This window comes from Colletotrichum karsti (genome assembly GCF_011947395.1).
Source record: "Colletotrichum karsti strain CkLH20 chromosome Unknown Scaffold76, whole genome shotgun sequence".
Lineage (NCBI taxonomy): Eukaryota > Fungi > Ascomycota > Sordariomycetes > Glomerellales > Glomerellaceae > Colletotrichum > Colletotrichum karsti.
In genome coordinates, this window is record NW_024065976.1 from 40,694 (window position 1) to 57,709 (window position 17,016).

The 17,016-nt window shown below is 48.0% G+C and overlaps 1 protein-coding gene across 1 annotated transcript; it reads left to right on the forward strand.

Annotated features, from left to right (window-relative positions):
* Positions 1-9,663: 9,663 nt before the first annotated feature.
* CkaCkLH20_13181 (uncharacterized protein) lies at positions 9,664-10,092 on the forward strand (the record flags this gene model as incomplete). The annotated part of the gene is made up of 1 exon (XM_038895892.1): positions 9,664-10,092. The coding sequence occupies one exon, from the start codon at positions 9,664-9,666 to the stop codon at positions 10,090-10,092; it is 429 nt and encodes a 142-aa protein (XP_038738804.1).
* Positions 10,093-17,016: the final 6,924 nt, after the last annotated feature.

The window sequence follows — 17,016 nt, forward strand, 5'->3', positions numbered from 1 at the left end:
CCATGGGTTCTGTGCTCTATCGAAGCGCAATTCATTGAGCAGGGCCAAGACGCCGGGACCAGCATGATATCGAGTTCTCGGCGTCCAGAGGTTGCTGGCCTCTCTACCGTTATTCGTAAGTTATCATCCGCCGTCCCCTTCGATACTTCATAGACTCAGGTTCGAGACTTATGTCTCGGCCCTGCTCAGTCTCTCGCCTTCCTATCTTCTGCCACACGACAACCTTTCTAGCTCGTTCCCATTGCTGCAGGCTTCAATCTGGCACATCATGAAGTTCCACGCTCAATGATTAGCTGACACCGCGGAGTGTCCACGAGGCCATGCTGCCTACTGCCAGATGGCTTCACGAAGACAGCAAGACCCCGAATGCTCCTTGAATACTGATTTACGTTCAACCCGGGCCCACCGAGACCAATCACCCGACTACGAATCTGCTGTCCTGAGTCGTGGATGGAGCCGTACCGTTGATCTTGCGATTTACCCACATCTACTCTTGGCGAGAAAGCCATGAAAGATCGTTGTGCCATTCGCTGCTATCACAACACGAGAAGCTGTAATATACGCACGGACTACAGCACGAACTGATTTGTCTGTTCTTACTACTTCCATTACAGTCACGGTCACTGCTGTCTGAGAACTCCGGATTCTGAATTGCCTCTCTGTCGTCCAACTGGACTACCTCCTTTGCGCCGGTTGTTTTCTCGGATGGTGTTTCAGCATTAGCCTCCAGAGTTCCAAGTTACTTAATGCTGGTGCCAGAAGATACACGTCATACGCAATGACATTGTGTGGTGTCTCCATGGTAGCATCAGGTCAAACGTCGAGCGAATTCCAGTAACTTTTGAGGGCAACTTGCAGCAACAATAAGACGTGCCTGGTGTGTAGTGCTGCCGGTTTCCCTCAGGCCCGAATTCCTCGCGTGTGATTGTCCTTTTCGCCAACGAAAACATCATCAACGACGGCCGTTCCGAGCCCGAACTCCCACCCGACCTCGCCGAAGACCGCAAAGGACCAAGACTGTCGGCGCCACTCTACAAAGTGCTGGACTGCGAGCTCTGTCCACCATGTACCAGACTACGTTAGAGCCCCGATCTCTGAGCGTTCTAAGCTTCGACTGCTGGTGGGGAGAAATCACACCGACCGACGCACCCACAACGGCCGGACGGAGACCGTCGGGATCGGTATATTCGACCGCAGCTTGGAAGGCCTCTACGACGCGTTATACGTAATAGATCCCATTGACCTTGGCCGTGGTAGCAACAAATTCAAGTGGCGGTCCGTTGCAAGGAGATAAACTCCATAGCACCATCAATGCATCATCGTCATGTGCACGACATGTTGCATGAGATCCGAATGCGTTGAGCCACATTTGAAGCCATTCGAGGAGCTCAAAGCAGAGATGATGGCGCGCAACACTCTCGACTGTGGCATCTCGATAGAGAACAGCCAGGGGCTGCAACCTTCTCGCGATTGCTGAGGGGCAACGGCGAGGGAAACAAAGCATTCGCTCTCGGGCCCGTCAGCCGCGTCGGTATTCAGATAAGAGTATCTCCGTCAATTTGCGTTTGACAACCTCCACGTCACAGCTCAGAGCACGACTGGAGTCACCCATGTCATTGAATGAATGCTGACTCAACGAAGACCGGTTCGAGATGACACCTCAAGAGACACGCAGCAAATGGTCCAACGCACCGACGCGGACAAGCATTCATCTGCCTTTAATGGGCTCGAGGGTGCTCTAAGATCAGAAATTACATGCGAATGCGAGCTTTGCTGTGGACTCTACAAGCAATCATGAAGAAATGCAGAAACCCGGTCTACCGCGTCAACGTCTGATGAGCTTGCATAGGAGCAAGCGAGACCCACGCAGAGTTTCCAGATTCTCAAGCGAGTTGAAAAGCAAGTGATCGACTGAGGAAGCCAGAATCACGTTCCCAGGCGAACGCTGCCGCGGTTACTGCATCAGTCTCCGGCGGTCCCCCGGGCCACAAGAACATTCTGGCTTCTGGGTCACGACCAACTCCCCCAATGTCCAACGGCCGGCTGAGACGGAGAACCGTGGCCGTAGCCATGGTAGTGATGATGATCTTGGTGGCGATACCCTTAGTGGCCCGATACCCAAGGCCCGATTCCCTAAGTGGCCCTCTTGGTGGTCCTCAGTGCCTGCGGCGTTCCCTTGCATCCGCCCGGCGGTCCTCCTCGCGGCTCCGTCACCTCTTATAGGACTGGATTCCTGGTTGCACGTATTCTCAACATGGAACAGAGACCACCCTTGAGAAACTCAGCAATGCTGTCAATACAGGCCATACATGTGATGAACGACGGCAAACCTCATGGTTCTCCCTGGCTCGAGAGACCACAACTCGTTTCTCCCGTTCAGCCTCCCGACTATCTTTTTGCCTTTACTTTGGTCATCAAGAACTATGCAATGTAAACTCCTTACTCATGGGTTGCCTACGATCACCAAAGTCGACAACGACTGTTCCGACTGGGGCCCTATCCGGACCGTTATCTACATGCTACTGTACCCAGGGCCCAACCTATCGCAGAACCCCAGGGACTTCGGTAAATACGGAGGAAAAACCATGACGTTGCGAGAATCATGCTTCTCATGCTTCTTATGTTGCTCGAGAACAGCGAATTTCTAGTGCTGTGTTTTACTCTCAAAGCCGCAGACAATGTTCTCTCCGCCCAGGAGTATGTCCGGACTTTGAGATCAGGATGACTCCAACTAATAACGAGCTATCAAACCTGCCCGGGCAAGGTCGGTGCCAGGTACAAGACAACAGATCCGTTGCTGGCTATGTCCGGGCCCTTACTCGACTGGGATCTGATCAAGGACCCAAAACGTTGCAACATGTGACTTCAGGGCAGAAGGATATTCTGGATTGGCCCCCTTGACAACGTTTTCAAGGTTCGGCAGTTGATTGCTGACTCACACGTGTCTTCAAAGTCAGGAGTCACATCCGATCTAGAACTTCAGACCAGACAGAGACGGAACCAAGACCTACGCATCGTACAGGAGGCTTCTCAAGCATCGAAAGGAGTCGCAACAGACTCTTCTCCCCTTGTGTGGCAAGGGCGAGATGAAATTGGTCTCCTTGCCCAAAGAAAGCCCAGACACAACCTTTGAACAATAGCTTGTTGGTTTCCGGGTGAACTGGCTGACGTCGAGCAAGATGAGTGAGCACCCATCTACTACTCGCCTAAAGTGTCATACGCCCTCAAACACGCAATGGACTAGAAGAAGAAGCGTAAACGGCCTTGTATTGCACCACCTCGGCCGTCGATTCAGCCTCCGGGATGATGCAGTTTAAGACTTCCCTCGTCGACGATTTCCAGATCATTACACAGCCGGCTGGTGAACAGCATCGTCGCCTCTCAGCGCAGTACGGGACCGGAAGCGAGCGGGCCATTACCGGAGACGACCCACCCTACAACTATCCGGACCAGTCGATCTATCCGATCTTTCGAGAAATTGGCCAGCAACGACACGGTCTTGCTTAGGGGACACAGATTGTCCCACCCGTGGAACTTGTCGGCGTACACCTCTGGAACGGATCGAGAAGATCAAGAAGAAGAGCTCGATCGTCTACAGGTGTCCCGCCAGCTCCTTGGCGGAAACCTCCCAAAGGACAATGACCTCGAGAACATCTGCAAGCGAATCAAGACAACATGAAGGTCACTGTGGTTTAGCAAGCTTTGCCTACGCAATTGCTGTTCCAAAAGTCTACGCCCACAAATCCGACCAGAATAAGCTACATCATCTCTATTCAATGGTCTTTACCAGGGGCCCTTGAGGTTCACAAAGGCTCGTCGACGAGGGCGACAGCTCCGAAGTTTCCGCTGGGCGCCGCCGTACCACCTAGTCGGGACCGATACTGAAGGAAACGAACCCAGCAACTGCATCCCTCTCTACTTAATGTTACATGTACTGAGGCAAGTTGAAGTTGCCAGCGTGTTCATGACTCTCTATATCGAACATACGCGTACCACCATATTCCGGCCTTTCGAATTCGCCTCCCCCTAGATCGACACTCTACCCAAATATGAACGACGAAAAGCCAACCCCGGGGCCTGAAACCCACTGCGTCTTCGGGCTCAGGAAACACTGGATGTTGGCGTGCATCATCCGCCATCTTCAGACGGGCCATGCCGATTGTCGTGGACAACCCCAAGACACTGGATCGACCTTGACTCATTACGCCCTTGAATGCGTGTCAATCGACATCACCATTAACACAATCTCTGGGCCCTGGGTTTCACCAACACGCAGCACCTTATCAGAATAACTTTGCACAACCGTGATTGTATGCTCTACGCCTTCGTCCACAGCGTCTCTTGAAAGGTCTGCAGGTCTCACCCATGTCATCCATCACAGAGATCCAATGGGTGGTGTTGCGGTGCGGTTTATCTCATACTTTACATCAGCGAAGGAAGTCTGGAGTTCCAAGGCGCCCAAGCAATCATTCTGGCGCTGCATATCGGCCGGAAACATTTAACAGGATTCGTTGGTGCTGTCGTCTACGAGATCTGTCACATTGTCTGCTTCCCGTGGCTCGTCCGATAGGGTTCGTTGCGATCTGCTGGGTTCGAATGCCGGCTCTGGATGTGAACGTGGTCTGCCATCACCCCCGTACCACGATCAACCTGCGACTTTCAATGGACGTAATACAACAGCCTCCAGCTTCAGATGCTTCTAGTGGGAATGTAAAGAAGCCACCATGTCTTGAGTAGTATGACTACTTTGCTAAGAGATCCTGAGAGCCTGGAGAAGGACTGGTGCGGCTGTCGTACGTCCATCTCACCACAGATCGAAGACCCCGGCCAGAGACCAAGACGAAGGCTATCGAGAGGCAGGACTGCGCTCTGGGTCCCAGCAGCCAGCGGTTGGTGGCATCGCTAAAGCGGGAGGCTTCCCGCATAGTCGCCGACGGTTCAACTATTTCACCCGTCGAGCTCAACAATCGGCCCTCATCTCCACGTTACGCCGCTGATGTAATTTGGCATGGCTAGAGAAGTTCATCACCAACGGACAAGATATCTTCCACTTTGCGGTGGAGGGAAGTCTCATTAGATACGATCTCCGCACCGAAGAGAAACTAGTGCACTGTCTCGGTCTTGTCCTGCATTTCCTCATGAGCAAGGTAGCTCAGCAGCGGCGGTCGTACATGACTGCATATCCTGAAGGCCTCAAGGAGACCTCTGGGCCCATGGCGACAAACATTCTCATGGAGCGCCGACGGAACCTCGGACACCAGGTCCTAATGCGCCTGCTTCTGGCCACATCGTTCGTGAGATCAATCTTAGGGACGATGATTTAGACTCATCGAGTGCTGAATCGCCTGCTACTCCAGTGCGGTTAAGCATTGCTTGAGTGATTGACCCAAACAACGGGCGTCGCACCCGAAGGAAACGTCAGCAACAGAACATTGGAGAAACCCATCCAACAAATCTAGGAACGACCATACAGAGGATAAAACTACGCGGACCACGCGCCGGAACTGCATTTTCACAAATCAGAAACTACGTTGCCCTGCCTACGCAGGCGTGGCGGATGGCAACACGGCTCTTCTCGCCGACGATGAGCCAACACAGCCAACCTCATCGAGACATTAGGCGGTGAAACACGGGGGTTTTGAGCTGGATCTGAACCCGAAATTTGCTCATCAATATAACCGCCATCCAACTCGGGCCCAATACTGTTCAGAAAGTTTCCTGATAAGCTTCTCATCAAACGCGAAGGAGCTTCCTGTCTCGACAGGTTCAAGATTTGGATAGGTTCTCCCGTTCTTCAGGCATCTAGAACCATCTCCCGAACGCATTAGCCTCAACCTCCGGGACCTTACTTCATCGTCCCTGACTTGATGTGCTGGGAACGCACAGTCCGAATGAATAACGTCGCCGGATACACACTCGCCTAGATAACGACTCGATTGCAGGTCGCTGTCCATCTGCCCGGTCGCAGATTGCCCGGAACGCAATTCTTGTAGGAGTTCTTCAAGAAGAGAATAATCCATGGCAGTGTTGCGGCCGCCCCTCTTCGAGACCAAATGTCCAAGCATCACACTTCTGTATTGGGTCATCTTCGAAAACTAGCCTCGGGAGGAATCAGAAGCCATTCCCCAGTGCTACATTTGCCATAGAAGCCTATAGCAGCTGGGACTATGCGTCTGATGAAACCGTTGACCCTTTCGAGAATGATGTATAGCTAGGTATGTATTGCAGTCACCCCCTTGTCGCGATGTCGAAGGGAACGCGAACGCCGCTGGAACTACCACCTGAACCACGAAGGTACCCAGGTCCCAGAGCTATTTGAACATTCACGATCGAGACTCGAAGAAAATTCCTCCGTGTCCAAGACGATGTGGAACTCTGGGCCACTGTAGCTGCCGAGTTCAGCATTGATCCGAACTCTACTGAGGGCATCTACCTCGTCGGTGCCAAACAATACCTGTACCCATACCAGCTGGCCGACACCTACAGGATCCTCACCTTCGTGTTGGAGGGAAAGCGGGGTGCCCTACTGGCTTATACGATGGGTATGGGCAAGACGAGAGATTGCATGGCCGTTGCCATTATCTTCCGGCAAATCGATGTGCTCATGCGCCACCTCGGAAATCCTGCGACAGCCCATCTCCCTAAGACGAGCGGGCACCATTGTCTCCTACGATTGAGACTCGGGAGGAAAACACCACAATTTCTCGTCGATTGATTATGCAGTAGAATGGCAAAGAGGCAATCCCTTGCACGGTATTCTCTGGACTGTATCCTCTGGACCGGTCAGGAGAGCAGTCTGGAACACCCGCAGTCCATCCCATTCCCGGGCGTTCCTGGGCCGGGCCTACACCAATGCTCGACGGGACGATGAACAACCTGAAGTCGCCGTCTGATGTGGATCAGAAACGAGACTTTAACTGGTTGTGTGGTGCTAATGAGTTGGCGGGGTACTGGTGGTGAATCCCGGTTGGTGATGATGAATAACCAAGAGATCTTCCCAGTCACCGGATTTCGATAGAATCCTGGGTGGTTTTGACCAAGCTCAACACCCGCCACAGCACTGCGTTCGACATCGTATTCTGGCCTTCCGTTGTGTCGACGCACGGGTTTGAAGGGCTAACATAGTCGCCAAGCTCGATGTTGAAACGACCACCGGACTCCGTATCCCAGTTCAGACTTGTTGTCTCCCCGGACTGTCGACGCCAAGGCCCATAGAGACAGTATCCATACGGAGTCTATTCTACTTACGAACCGTGCTTGTTGATCTCGACAGCTGAGAATCAGGCATACAGAACATCACGGAGTTCGCCGAAGGGTCCTCTTCCCGTACTCGGACAAGTCTACAAAGACATCGTCAATATCCAATCGGAGAAGATCGCCAACTTCATTGGCGTCGTTGTCTTTCTCTTCCACACATTCAGCATTATATCGCTGTTGCAGATTCGGTCGAGGAATTTCGAAAGGCTGTCGAAGAATCTGCACAAGATTATCTACCATTCTCAGAAAGCCACCTGTGCAAAACGGTCCCAACGGCTGGGGCCTGGGTGCAGCGTTCCTATGTCTTGACTTCTGAGGCAGTCTCTCATCGGCACGTCTAGTCGGACTCGTAACCACGAATCGAACACAAGGTGTTTGAGGTGTCAACTCTTCCGACTTGGACGCTGTTGACACTGTCGGTGGCCATCAAGGCTCGAGCCCTTCTGCAGTTCCTCGTCTCATGTGACGATCACGGGTTCTCGTCGCCTCGTTGCCGAGACACTTAATTCATTTCTATCGAGCCGCCACGACGCCAATCAGAGAAATGCATGATGGCTATATGCGCTCGTTTCCCTGGAGTTATTCTCATATTCGCCGGGGTCTCTCTGCCCAGCATGCAGCTCGCCCTACGCATGATGTTACGCTAGAATTGCAGCGCAAGACGTTCACTGCCAGCTGAGTCGATCAGCGGTAGCTACGTACTAATTCCGCAATCAAGTTGTCGAAAACTGTGTCCAGTCCACTCGGGCCCTTAATACCAGCCACGAGGCGCATCCCATTCGAATACAACAAACGGCCACTCCCGTTGGCCGAAGAGGAACATGAAATCCGCACCAGAGCTCGATCGGATCGCCTTCTCCAAGGGATATGGATCTAGCAGCTACCAAATTCGGTCCTCCGACCACACGCAGAGTGGCAAGACAAGGTGGTGTCGGTCTCGCAAATCCGAGGACCCTCACCTATGACATATGCTCCCTCGCGCCTTCGCCGCTGGTGCACCTCGTCTGTTTTGTTTCTCCCCCGATACAACGCAGACCTCGGGAGTTGTTCGAGGAGATCATTCCAACATGAAGGTGAGAAGCTTGAAACGCACCGTGCTCTCGGAGCTGTCATCACACCCATCGAGACTATTACAATGGTAGCCACCCATATGCCGAGTCAGTTTCGCGTCGACTAGGATCTTACTTCCAGTTCACCATCCTTACCGCTCCGGGAACCGATCAGAGAGTTATTACCTTTTTGCGTGCCCCTGTAAACCGCATTGGCCCGGATTATCGCTCATCTATGAACGCTATCCTAAACGGCTTTGACGTTACCTGCGAGCGTCTGGACGACAGAACCCACCGTAGCGGAGGCGAGGGAGCTACTTTGTATCTCCTTCTTCCCGTATTGTCAGATCGGTGTACGGCCCGATTGGTTTTCTGCCAGACCTCTTCGGTGCTTTTTGTCTAGCCACAGATGGGATATCCGTCTGACGATGGCAATGGTATCCTGTCATCCAAATCCCGGGACCCCAGGGGTGGCGCTTTACTGTGGATGGCTTCACTGAGCTCCACGGGCCCGCAGATAAGAAAGCAGAGTCAGCTTCTCAGCATTGCGACAAACGCTCCGATTCATCAAAGGCACGGCCGAGCCTCCTTCTGTCCATCGTATTTCTCGGTGCGGGTTGTTGATAGGCAAGAACCACAAGTGTCTGTGGCCTGCTGAGTCCACGTCCTGGGTTTGCCATTGAAACCAACCACTATCTACAGCGTGTCGTAGGGTTGATAACGGCCCTGGATACATGGAATTCCACCAGAGTAGCACATCTGTTCCTCACCAGGCGATACTCGCAGAGCGATGGCGGCTTTTCACTCGGTTGTGGATTCCGACATCATGGAGGAACCACTGCCTGCTCTTTCGGGTGGGACGGACTGATCATCAATCTCCCTCCATGGCTGGGTTGGGACTGACGACCATCTCCAGCATCAAGTAATCGCCGTCGCTTCTGCTGCCCTCATCCATTCAACCCTACTACGATGGCACCAGACATCGCTATTCCAACGCATCAGCCCCTGCACAATTACGAACGAATTTCCAAATACTATCGGCTCACTCCATATCCAGACTAAGGCCGTTCTTGTTCAAGGTGGAAGATGAAGGTCATACTGCATACCGATCGTTGCCCCAAGGAAGCCCAATGGACGGAACAGGAGAACGGCTGATGGGACGCTCCACTCCCGCCATCGAAAACCCAAGCAGTCAGAGGATCACGAGACGATCGACTCCGACGACGAGGATGGTGAAGAGCACGGCAACGAGTAGTCGCCCACCCGGGCCCAATCGACGAGATTGAGGGCCATTACCGCGGTGTCTGGAAGGTTCGACATGGCTCGCATGACAGCCATGCACCAGAGCCTACAAGTAATGGACAAGCTAACGTCAACCCCGGTAACCGTCATGAAGACTACGAGGACCGAGAGGAGGCCTTTCACTGCCAACGAAGCCCGCCGACAGGCCGACTATGTAATGGTCACTATGATTAACAGCTTCAAGGCCAACATTTTGCAGATGGCGAATTTCACTAACTCCCAGAGGTCAAGGAAGGCGCTATGTGGAGGCCTAGAGAAGGGAGTGCCTAAACCTTTCCAAATGCTCGCCCGGGTCCTGCGGAGTTGCAACATGCACGACATTGCGGCGAATGGCCTGCAGCGTTCCTTTCTTATGGTCCGGCTGTCTCAGCGCAACGAGGAGTTGCAAGATCTGACAGACACCCAGGGGGGTATCGATCTCGTCAGTCAATTCGAGGGCGACGGCGACACGCCCCCACCCACGTCGCCGCGGTGGTCACAGTAACTTTGACCGCCTGAAGGCCACCATGGTGACAGTTCTCAGCGTCGAAAAGTCTTAGTACAAACACGAACTACGGAACGCAACGGTGCCGAAGGGGCTCATGTTTTCCGGGCTCCAAAAGACAAAGTAAATGTTCACGCCCGTGGTCGGGAGAGCGTAAGTACTGACGCGACACACCCGCAGGGACCGGGGTAAACAAACGAGCACGACATCGGGCTGCGCTGTTAGTTCCTTTCGGGAAGACGACAAACATATCTACATCTACGCCTGGCCGATTCAACTGGTCATCTTCGCAGACAAATACAGCTGGTAAACCGACCGTTACGATCGCCTCTCTCGAGACGGGAACCGGTCACAGGTCTGTCCCTCACCTCAGCCGTAGGCCACGGGCCCAACGGTCTAGCAACAGATGCATAGACTGTCAGGCTTGATCTGGCGCCAGGAGTACAGAATAGGCCGTCCAAGGGTGCAAGAAGGATGTCCAGGTGAACTGATCTCATCAGATGTCTCCTGAATGAGCCGTCATCTTTGCTGGAAACGTTGCTCTTGACACTTGAGCTTATACCGTGGACAGCCACCTCCTCAGCAAGTCGTGGCTGTTCTTCGCCCCCACGCGTGTCCTTGCTGGCCCACCAAGGGCTACCAGTGGTTGCAATGTGGCGAGCCCACTCATGGAGCCAGCTGTGTATGCCACGTCCTCCATGCGATTGAGGACAATTACGACACTTTCCAAGCCTCTTGTTTCTGTTTCCACAGTGTTCAGAGCTCCTATTGGTTAGTCTGACAGAAGAGCCAACGTCTTCCGGTTTCAAGGACAGGGACATGGAGAGGTATGACCACAGAAAGGACATTGTCGATGAATTTGCGGCCAACATCGCGCAGTCGCATGCCCTAGCAGCGGCCGTGACAGCAAAGTCCAAATTGTGGAATAAGTTTGTGGATTAATTAGAACTAGGAGTATATAAAGACCACTTATACTTTACCCTACTACTTAGCCTATATATATACTATATACTATATAGCTCCTACTACCCTTTTCTACCCCCTATAGGTAAGTTAAATATTATTTCCTCTATACTAAATAAGGCGTTATAGTCTTTAGAGGAGCTTAATATACTATTAGTTAAATAGTTAGTTAATTTTAGCTATATCTTTAGATATAAATAGTATTATTATCTACTTAAATATATTTTTAATTATATTAATCTTATATACTTATTATTTAGTAAGGCTTATTTAGCTTTATATAAGGGTAACTACTAAGAGATAGAAATTATATAGGTTAATAGGAGAGGTAAAAGTAATATTCTAAATATTCTAATATATAGGTAAATCTATTACTATTAAGCTATTAATAAGGAATAGAGGTATTTTAGCTTAATTTAAAGATATATAAGAGGAAGTTTAATACTAACTATATTATAATATAATTATAATTAAATTTAGCTTTCCTTATAGCTTTAGCTTAACTATTAAGGTTTATATTATTTAGGTCTTTATATAACTCTATAAGTTTAAAGTTTTTATCTATTTAGTTATAGTAAATAGTAGCTACTACTAAGTTTTTATTTCTTTTTAGCGTAGAAACCTTCCTCGCCCTTAGGGGGCTCAAAAGGTTACTAGTGACAGCAAAGTCGTGGAGAGGACGAGACCCCGGGCCGGTGAAGCTGTGGTTTTGGCATAATCAGGCGTAGACCTGGACATTGTGGTAAGACATTCCACCAAGCAGTAAGGATCAATGCCGCTTGGATTTCAGAAGCCCAGAATCGTAGCGCTGGCAACAGACATTCTGCCAACAACTTCGTGGACATCATGAGACGGAGGAAGGCCCAACCAAGACACTCACGGCTGTCCACGTTAGCGCTGCCACCCATTTGCCTTCAAGCTTCATGAACGACTGTCTGGGTTTGCTCGCAAGCATTGACTGAAAGCATCAGTATTGGTGCGAACAGCGCGATGAAGACTTCGACATGATGATCGGCTATAGCCTTGACAATGACCAACTTATTCGGGTCGACCTTCCCCGATTCTTGAGATGATCAATCACGCGATCAACCAAAAGATCTTTTTCATAAATGACCTCTACGTCCTCCCAGTCGTTCTCTTCACATCCCAGGCATTATGGCTCCTGAGATCACAAAAGAGCAAGGAAAAATGGACGAGAACTTGTTGAATCCCCCGATAGCGGGCGTGGTGGCTAAATCGAATTAAAATTCCTCTCGTTTTGACAAAGAAAGTCATTCGATCTGTTCAATGATTGCAACTTCTCCCCGGGCCGACGGCTTCTATCAATGGCCAACCGCTCTGCAGCACGTACACAGCCAGCAACCTAATCTGACACCACGTCGACCGGAGGCCAAGGAATCACCCGGGACCATCAACAATCCATGCGTCCGGGGCCTCCTTCCTGTACTTGTCATTACATGTCGAGAAACCTTGGCGAGATGTCAGCCAGAGAGGCAAGCGATCAAAGTGGAGGAAGCCGGGCTTACGCCAACGCGACCATCCCAGATCCAGAGGATCGGCCCGCAGAAGAAGTCAGCGGACAGAGAGCGCGACGAGCCTTTCATGCACAGCCGGAATAACGGCAGATTCTATGGGCAAGTTTTGAGCCATCTTTTTAGCTCGTTGTACTGTCCTGTCTAGATGTATCCGACTCGTTGGAAGACTTCGACTGCCATAAAACGGCCCAACAGATGTACCAATATGCTGCTCGGAGCAAGAAAGGACCTGGCCGGGATGAAGCGCATAATGCGCTATAAGACGCGGTTTCGGCAGGCCATCGAGGTCGGATGGAATTATACTGCTATTTCAACATTTTCTATCGACATCGCCAACGCCGAACCAGTCATCAAAGAGCAGGCGGCCGAGGTGGTCTGGGATCGTCAGCCGGCCATCCCGGCCCGGCCCCACCTGCTCGGCCGCCTCCCGAACGTAGCTACCCATATAGGCATCAACGTGACCGTCCAGTCTCTGTCGTCGTTATATCACATTCCCGCTGACTGACAGCCTGTGAGGCTGGCTTCCGAGGGGCCGAATGATGAAAGCTGGGATGCTGACGGAACAAAACCATGGAGGCCATGATCGCCTTGTGTGCTTTTTCTCCGGCGCGGATTCCCATCCATCACTACCATCCATCACTACCATCCATCATTACGAAATCACTCACAAGGTCAGCGGGTTCCTTTCAACCTGTTCCACGGGATTTCTCTACTGTTGTGTGAATTTCCCGGATCTGGGCTGCTCGCAACTGCTCGCACCCCCGGCCCAGAAGGCTGAGACAATGCCTTCATGCTACGACATTGGTGCTCTCGTGATGTGCAAAGTGTGCACAGAAAAATATGGCGAGAACGCTTGCCGGAACGAGTATCCATTCTGGAGGCAATGGAATGAGATCCATCATTTTGATACGCTCCGTGGCGGGAAACTCAGGTTTACGATCAGCAGCGCTTGCTGGGGGCTCGTCGTCTAAGACGAGGTGCACCAGATTCGGTTGACTATATCTAACTAGGTGGAGGCAATGCTGGATTGCCTGTTAAGATAACTCAATCCTCCTCTATTTGCGTTACTGAGCGGAACCCCGATCACGGATGGCCTTCCCGATCTCACGTTTTCGCTATTACTCATCAAGCGGCTTTGGAGGCAAAAGAAAGATAGGTCGTATAACAACGGAGGAAGATTGGACGACATTGGCCAACTTCGAATAAGATTGAAGCGCCTCGAAAACAATATCCCAACCGCCACCCCGGAACACATGGACGAGATTGCCCGAACCCTTCGTGGTTACTTCCACAGAGACGACGCTCTCACGTTCCTAGGGTCCTGTGTCTGCACAACGCGGGAAGGAGATTTGATGGACCAGCGAGTTCAGCACACTTGAATTCTTTTTTCTGTTACAATGCGTCAATGGCTGTTATATGGGTTACTTGAGTGAGACGTCATATTTCGCCACGGCTTAGGATCGGTTGAAGCAGCTTCCCACTGACAAGGTCGAAGTCATAGCTTACATACTATGGTCTCCTTAATATCATGCAACTCAGTACTCAGCACGAAGTTCAGCGGAAATCTAGCCGCCTTATTTAACATGGCGAAGAACACACTCTGCAACCGAATTGCCGGGCCCTGGATGTTGCACATCAAAGCATGGCCCATAAGGTCTACAAGGCCTGCTTCTTCGTCACCTATGATGAGGAATGTAGGCTTAGTCTTTGCGTTGAAGAATTCTGTCTTCACGGAATGACATCTCCTGAAAGGTCCAGAACAGCTTGTGCCAGAGACGTCATCTCAACGAGACTGGTTGCACATGGCACGAGGTGCAAGCAGGCTGACCCTTCAGCTCTTTTCTCCACGCCCTGCATAGCAACCGGATCATCAAGCAGGAACGGGACAGCTACCCGTTCATCAACCCCGAGGAGCTTCTCGACGGAAGAATATGTCGATGGAGCGTCTCGACATGTGCAGGCAGTTACCAGAATTGCAACACAACTCCAACAACCATCACCATCCCCTGACTCTCGCCCTAACCGTCTGGCTACGTAACAAAGAATACGTCTACAGACCCTGACCAATATGTTCTCACTTCATGGACGTCACCATAGCTGCCGCTGTTACCTTCGTCTTGGGGTGTTTCGTGGGATTGAAGCATCCCGGGCCCAGCTTTGCCCCACGCCCGGACGGGGTCTTCTTACATCAACTCAAACAATGCCAACGCCATACGATCCGAGCCAACAAGAACCAAGTGGGATGCCGGGGGCGTGCACGTCTTGGTCGAGGAATTCATTAGTGGGAATATGGGGGAGCTAGTTATTGTGTTAATATGCTGTATTGTTATATTCTATAAATATATTGTGTAAATATACTATTTTATAGTGTAAATATAGATATTATATATATATTAATTTAATATATAATATAATAAAATACTATATTATATCTAAATACTATATTAGTATAGAATATTATAATGAGTAATATATAAGTTAATTAAGCTAATAAGAAACGCCTTATAGTTACTATAGTAGTAGTAGGAGGTAATTATAAGGAAGAATTAATAGTAGTTAATAGCGGCTAAGGAAGGGCTAGGCTTTATAGGGTACTACTACTAAATAGTATACTATCTAGTTAGTTAGTATACCTAAGTAGGCTAAATTACTAAATATAGTATAGATAGACTAATAATATAACTATATATAGTAAGATATTAAGTAAATATATATAAATATAATTTTTTTTTTAATTTAGTTTTAGTATTTATTTTATAAGAGAGGGAACTAATAAAACTTTATTTAGGATACTATAGGTATATATATTAGTATAACTATTTATATCTATAAACTTAAACTACTTAGTAAATATACTATAATATATATTACTCTAAGTCCTCTAATATCCCTAGTGTATAAGTAATTAAGCTTTAGGGCCTATATAGGAGTATTAATAGCGCTATAAGCCTATAGGAGTAGGAGTGCTTAATATAGTGCTAGTAGTCTCCTCTATATCTGTCCTATTGCTTAGGGTAGTAGTAGAATCCTCTTAAGAGGTAGTTTAGGTATAAGTTATATAGGATATAGTATATAGAGGTAGAGGGGGCTATTTACTCTATACCTTATTATAATTAGTAGAGTAACTATAGGAGGATTAGGATATAGGAGTGCTATTAATCTTTTTTATCTTCTATTACTTTTTAGTCTTATTATTAGTATTATTAAGTATATACTTTATAGCTATTTAAGTAGCCTCTTTTAGGCTCTTAGAGTAATTAAAGTGGAGGTTATAAGTAGTAGACGTTATATTAGGTATAGTAATATTAGGCTTAATAACGTTAGGCTTAGTAATGCTAGTATTAGTAATAGGGCTAATATAAGTATAAGTATTAGTAATATTAGTTTTATTAATAGGACTAAAAGGGGTAGTAATAGTACTAACTTAGGCTTTAGTAAGCTAGTAAGCCTTTACGTCCTTAATTAAAGACTATTATATCTCTAGGCTATTCTCTACTAACTTTTAGTTAAACCTACTTATAAGGCCTTATATAACTATTATACCCTAGCTATATAATATCTTTATATCTATATTATATTTATAGTTCCTATTATTATAATCTTTAACCCTAATTAGCTTATTAAAGTTAAAGCTAAACTTCTCTTTAAGTATAATCTTTTAGGTTATATATATATTATTAAAATACTATATATTATAGTATTAAACCTAGTTATTATACTTATATTAAGCTAAAGTTATATTATAAACTTTATTATTATTTAAGCTATAGGTAAAATAGCTTCCTTTTATTATAGTAAATCTATTTAGATAAGAAATATAGGGAATACCCTTAAAATTTCTTAAGTCCTTTAGATTATAGTTAGAATAGTTAGGGGCTAGCTTTAGATCTATAGGCTCTTTTAGACTATTATTACTAAATAATAAAGATTTATTAAATAAGATATTAATAGTAGAGTAGCCTTTAGTAACTATCTCCTCTATAATAGGATTATATTATATTATTATAGTATATTTAGCTAGTAATAAACTAGAGACTACTTAGTTCTCTTTATTAATAAGATTAATATTTATATTAGTTACTTCTTAGAGTTAATATAAGGTATCCTTATTACTAGAGGTAGGGATATAATAACTAGTTATATATTTAAGTAGTTATAATAGTTAAGTTATATTTAGTATATTATTATTTAAGTTATTATAGGTAGTAAGAGAATACCTCTTATTCTATATAGTAGTAATAGGGCTATTTACGCCTAAAGTACTAGTAATAGATAGGTAGTAACTAAGTAGTAGATATAGAGGGGCCTTAGTAGGAGTATAAATAATATCTCTATTAGCTAAAGTAGTAGTAAGCACTTTAATATACTTCCTATTTATCTCTTAAGGCTATACTTTATATTTAAATAATATATAGTTAATAGAGGT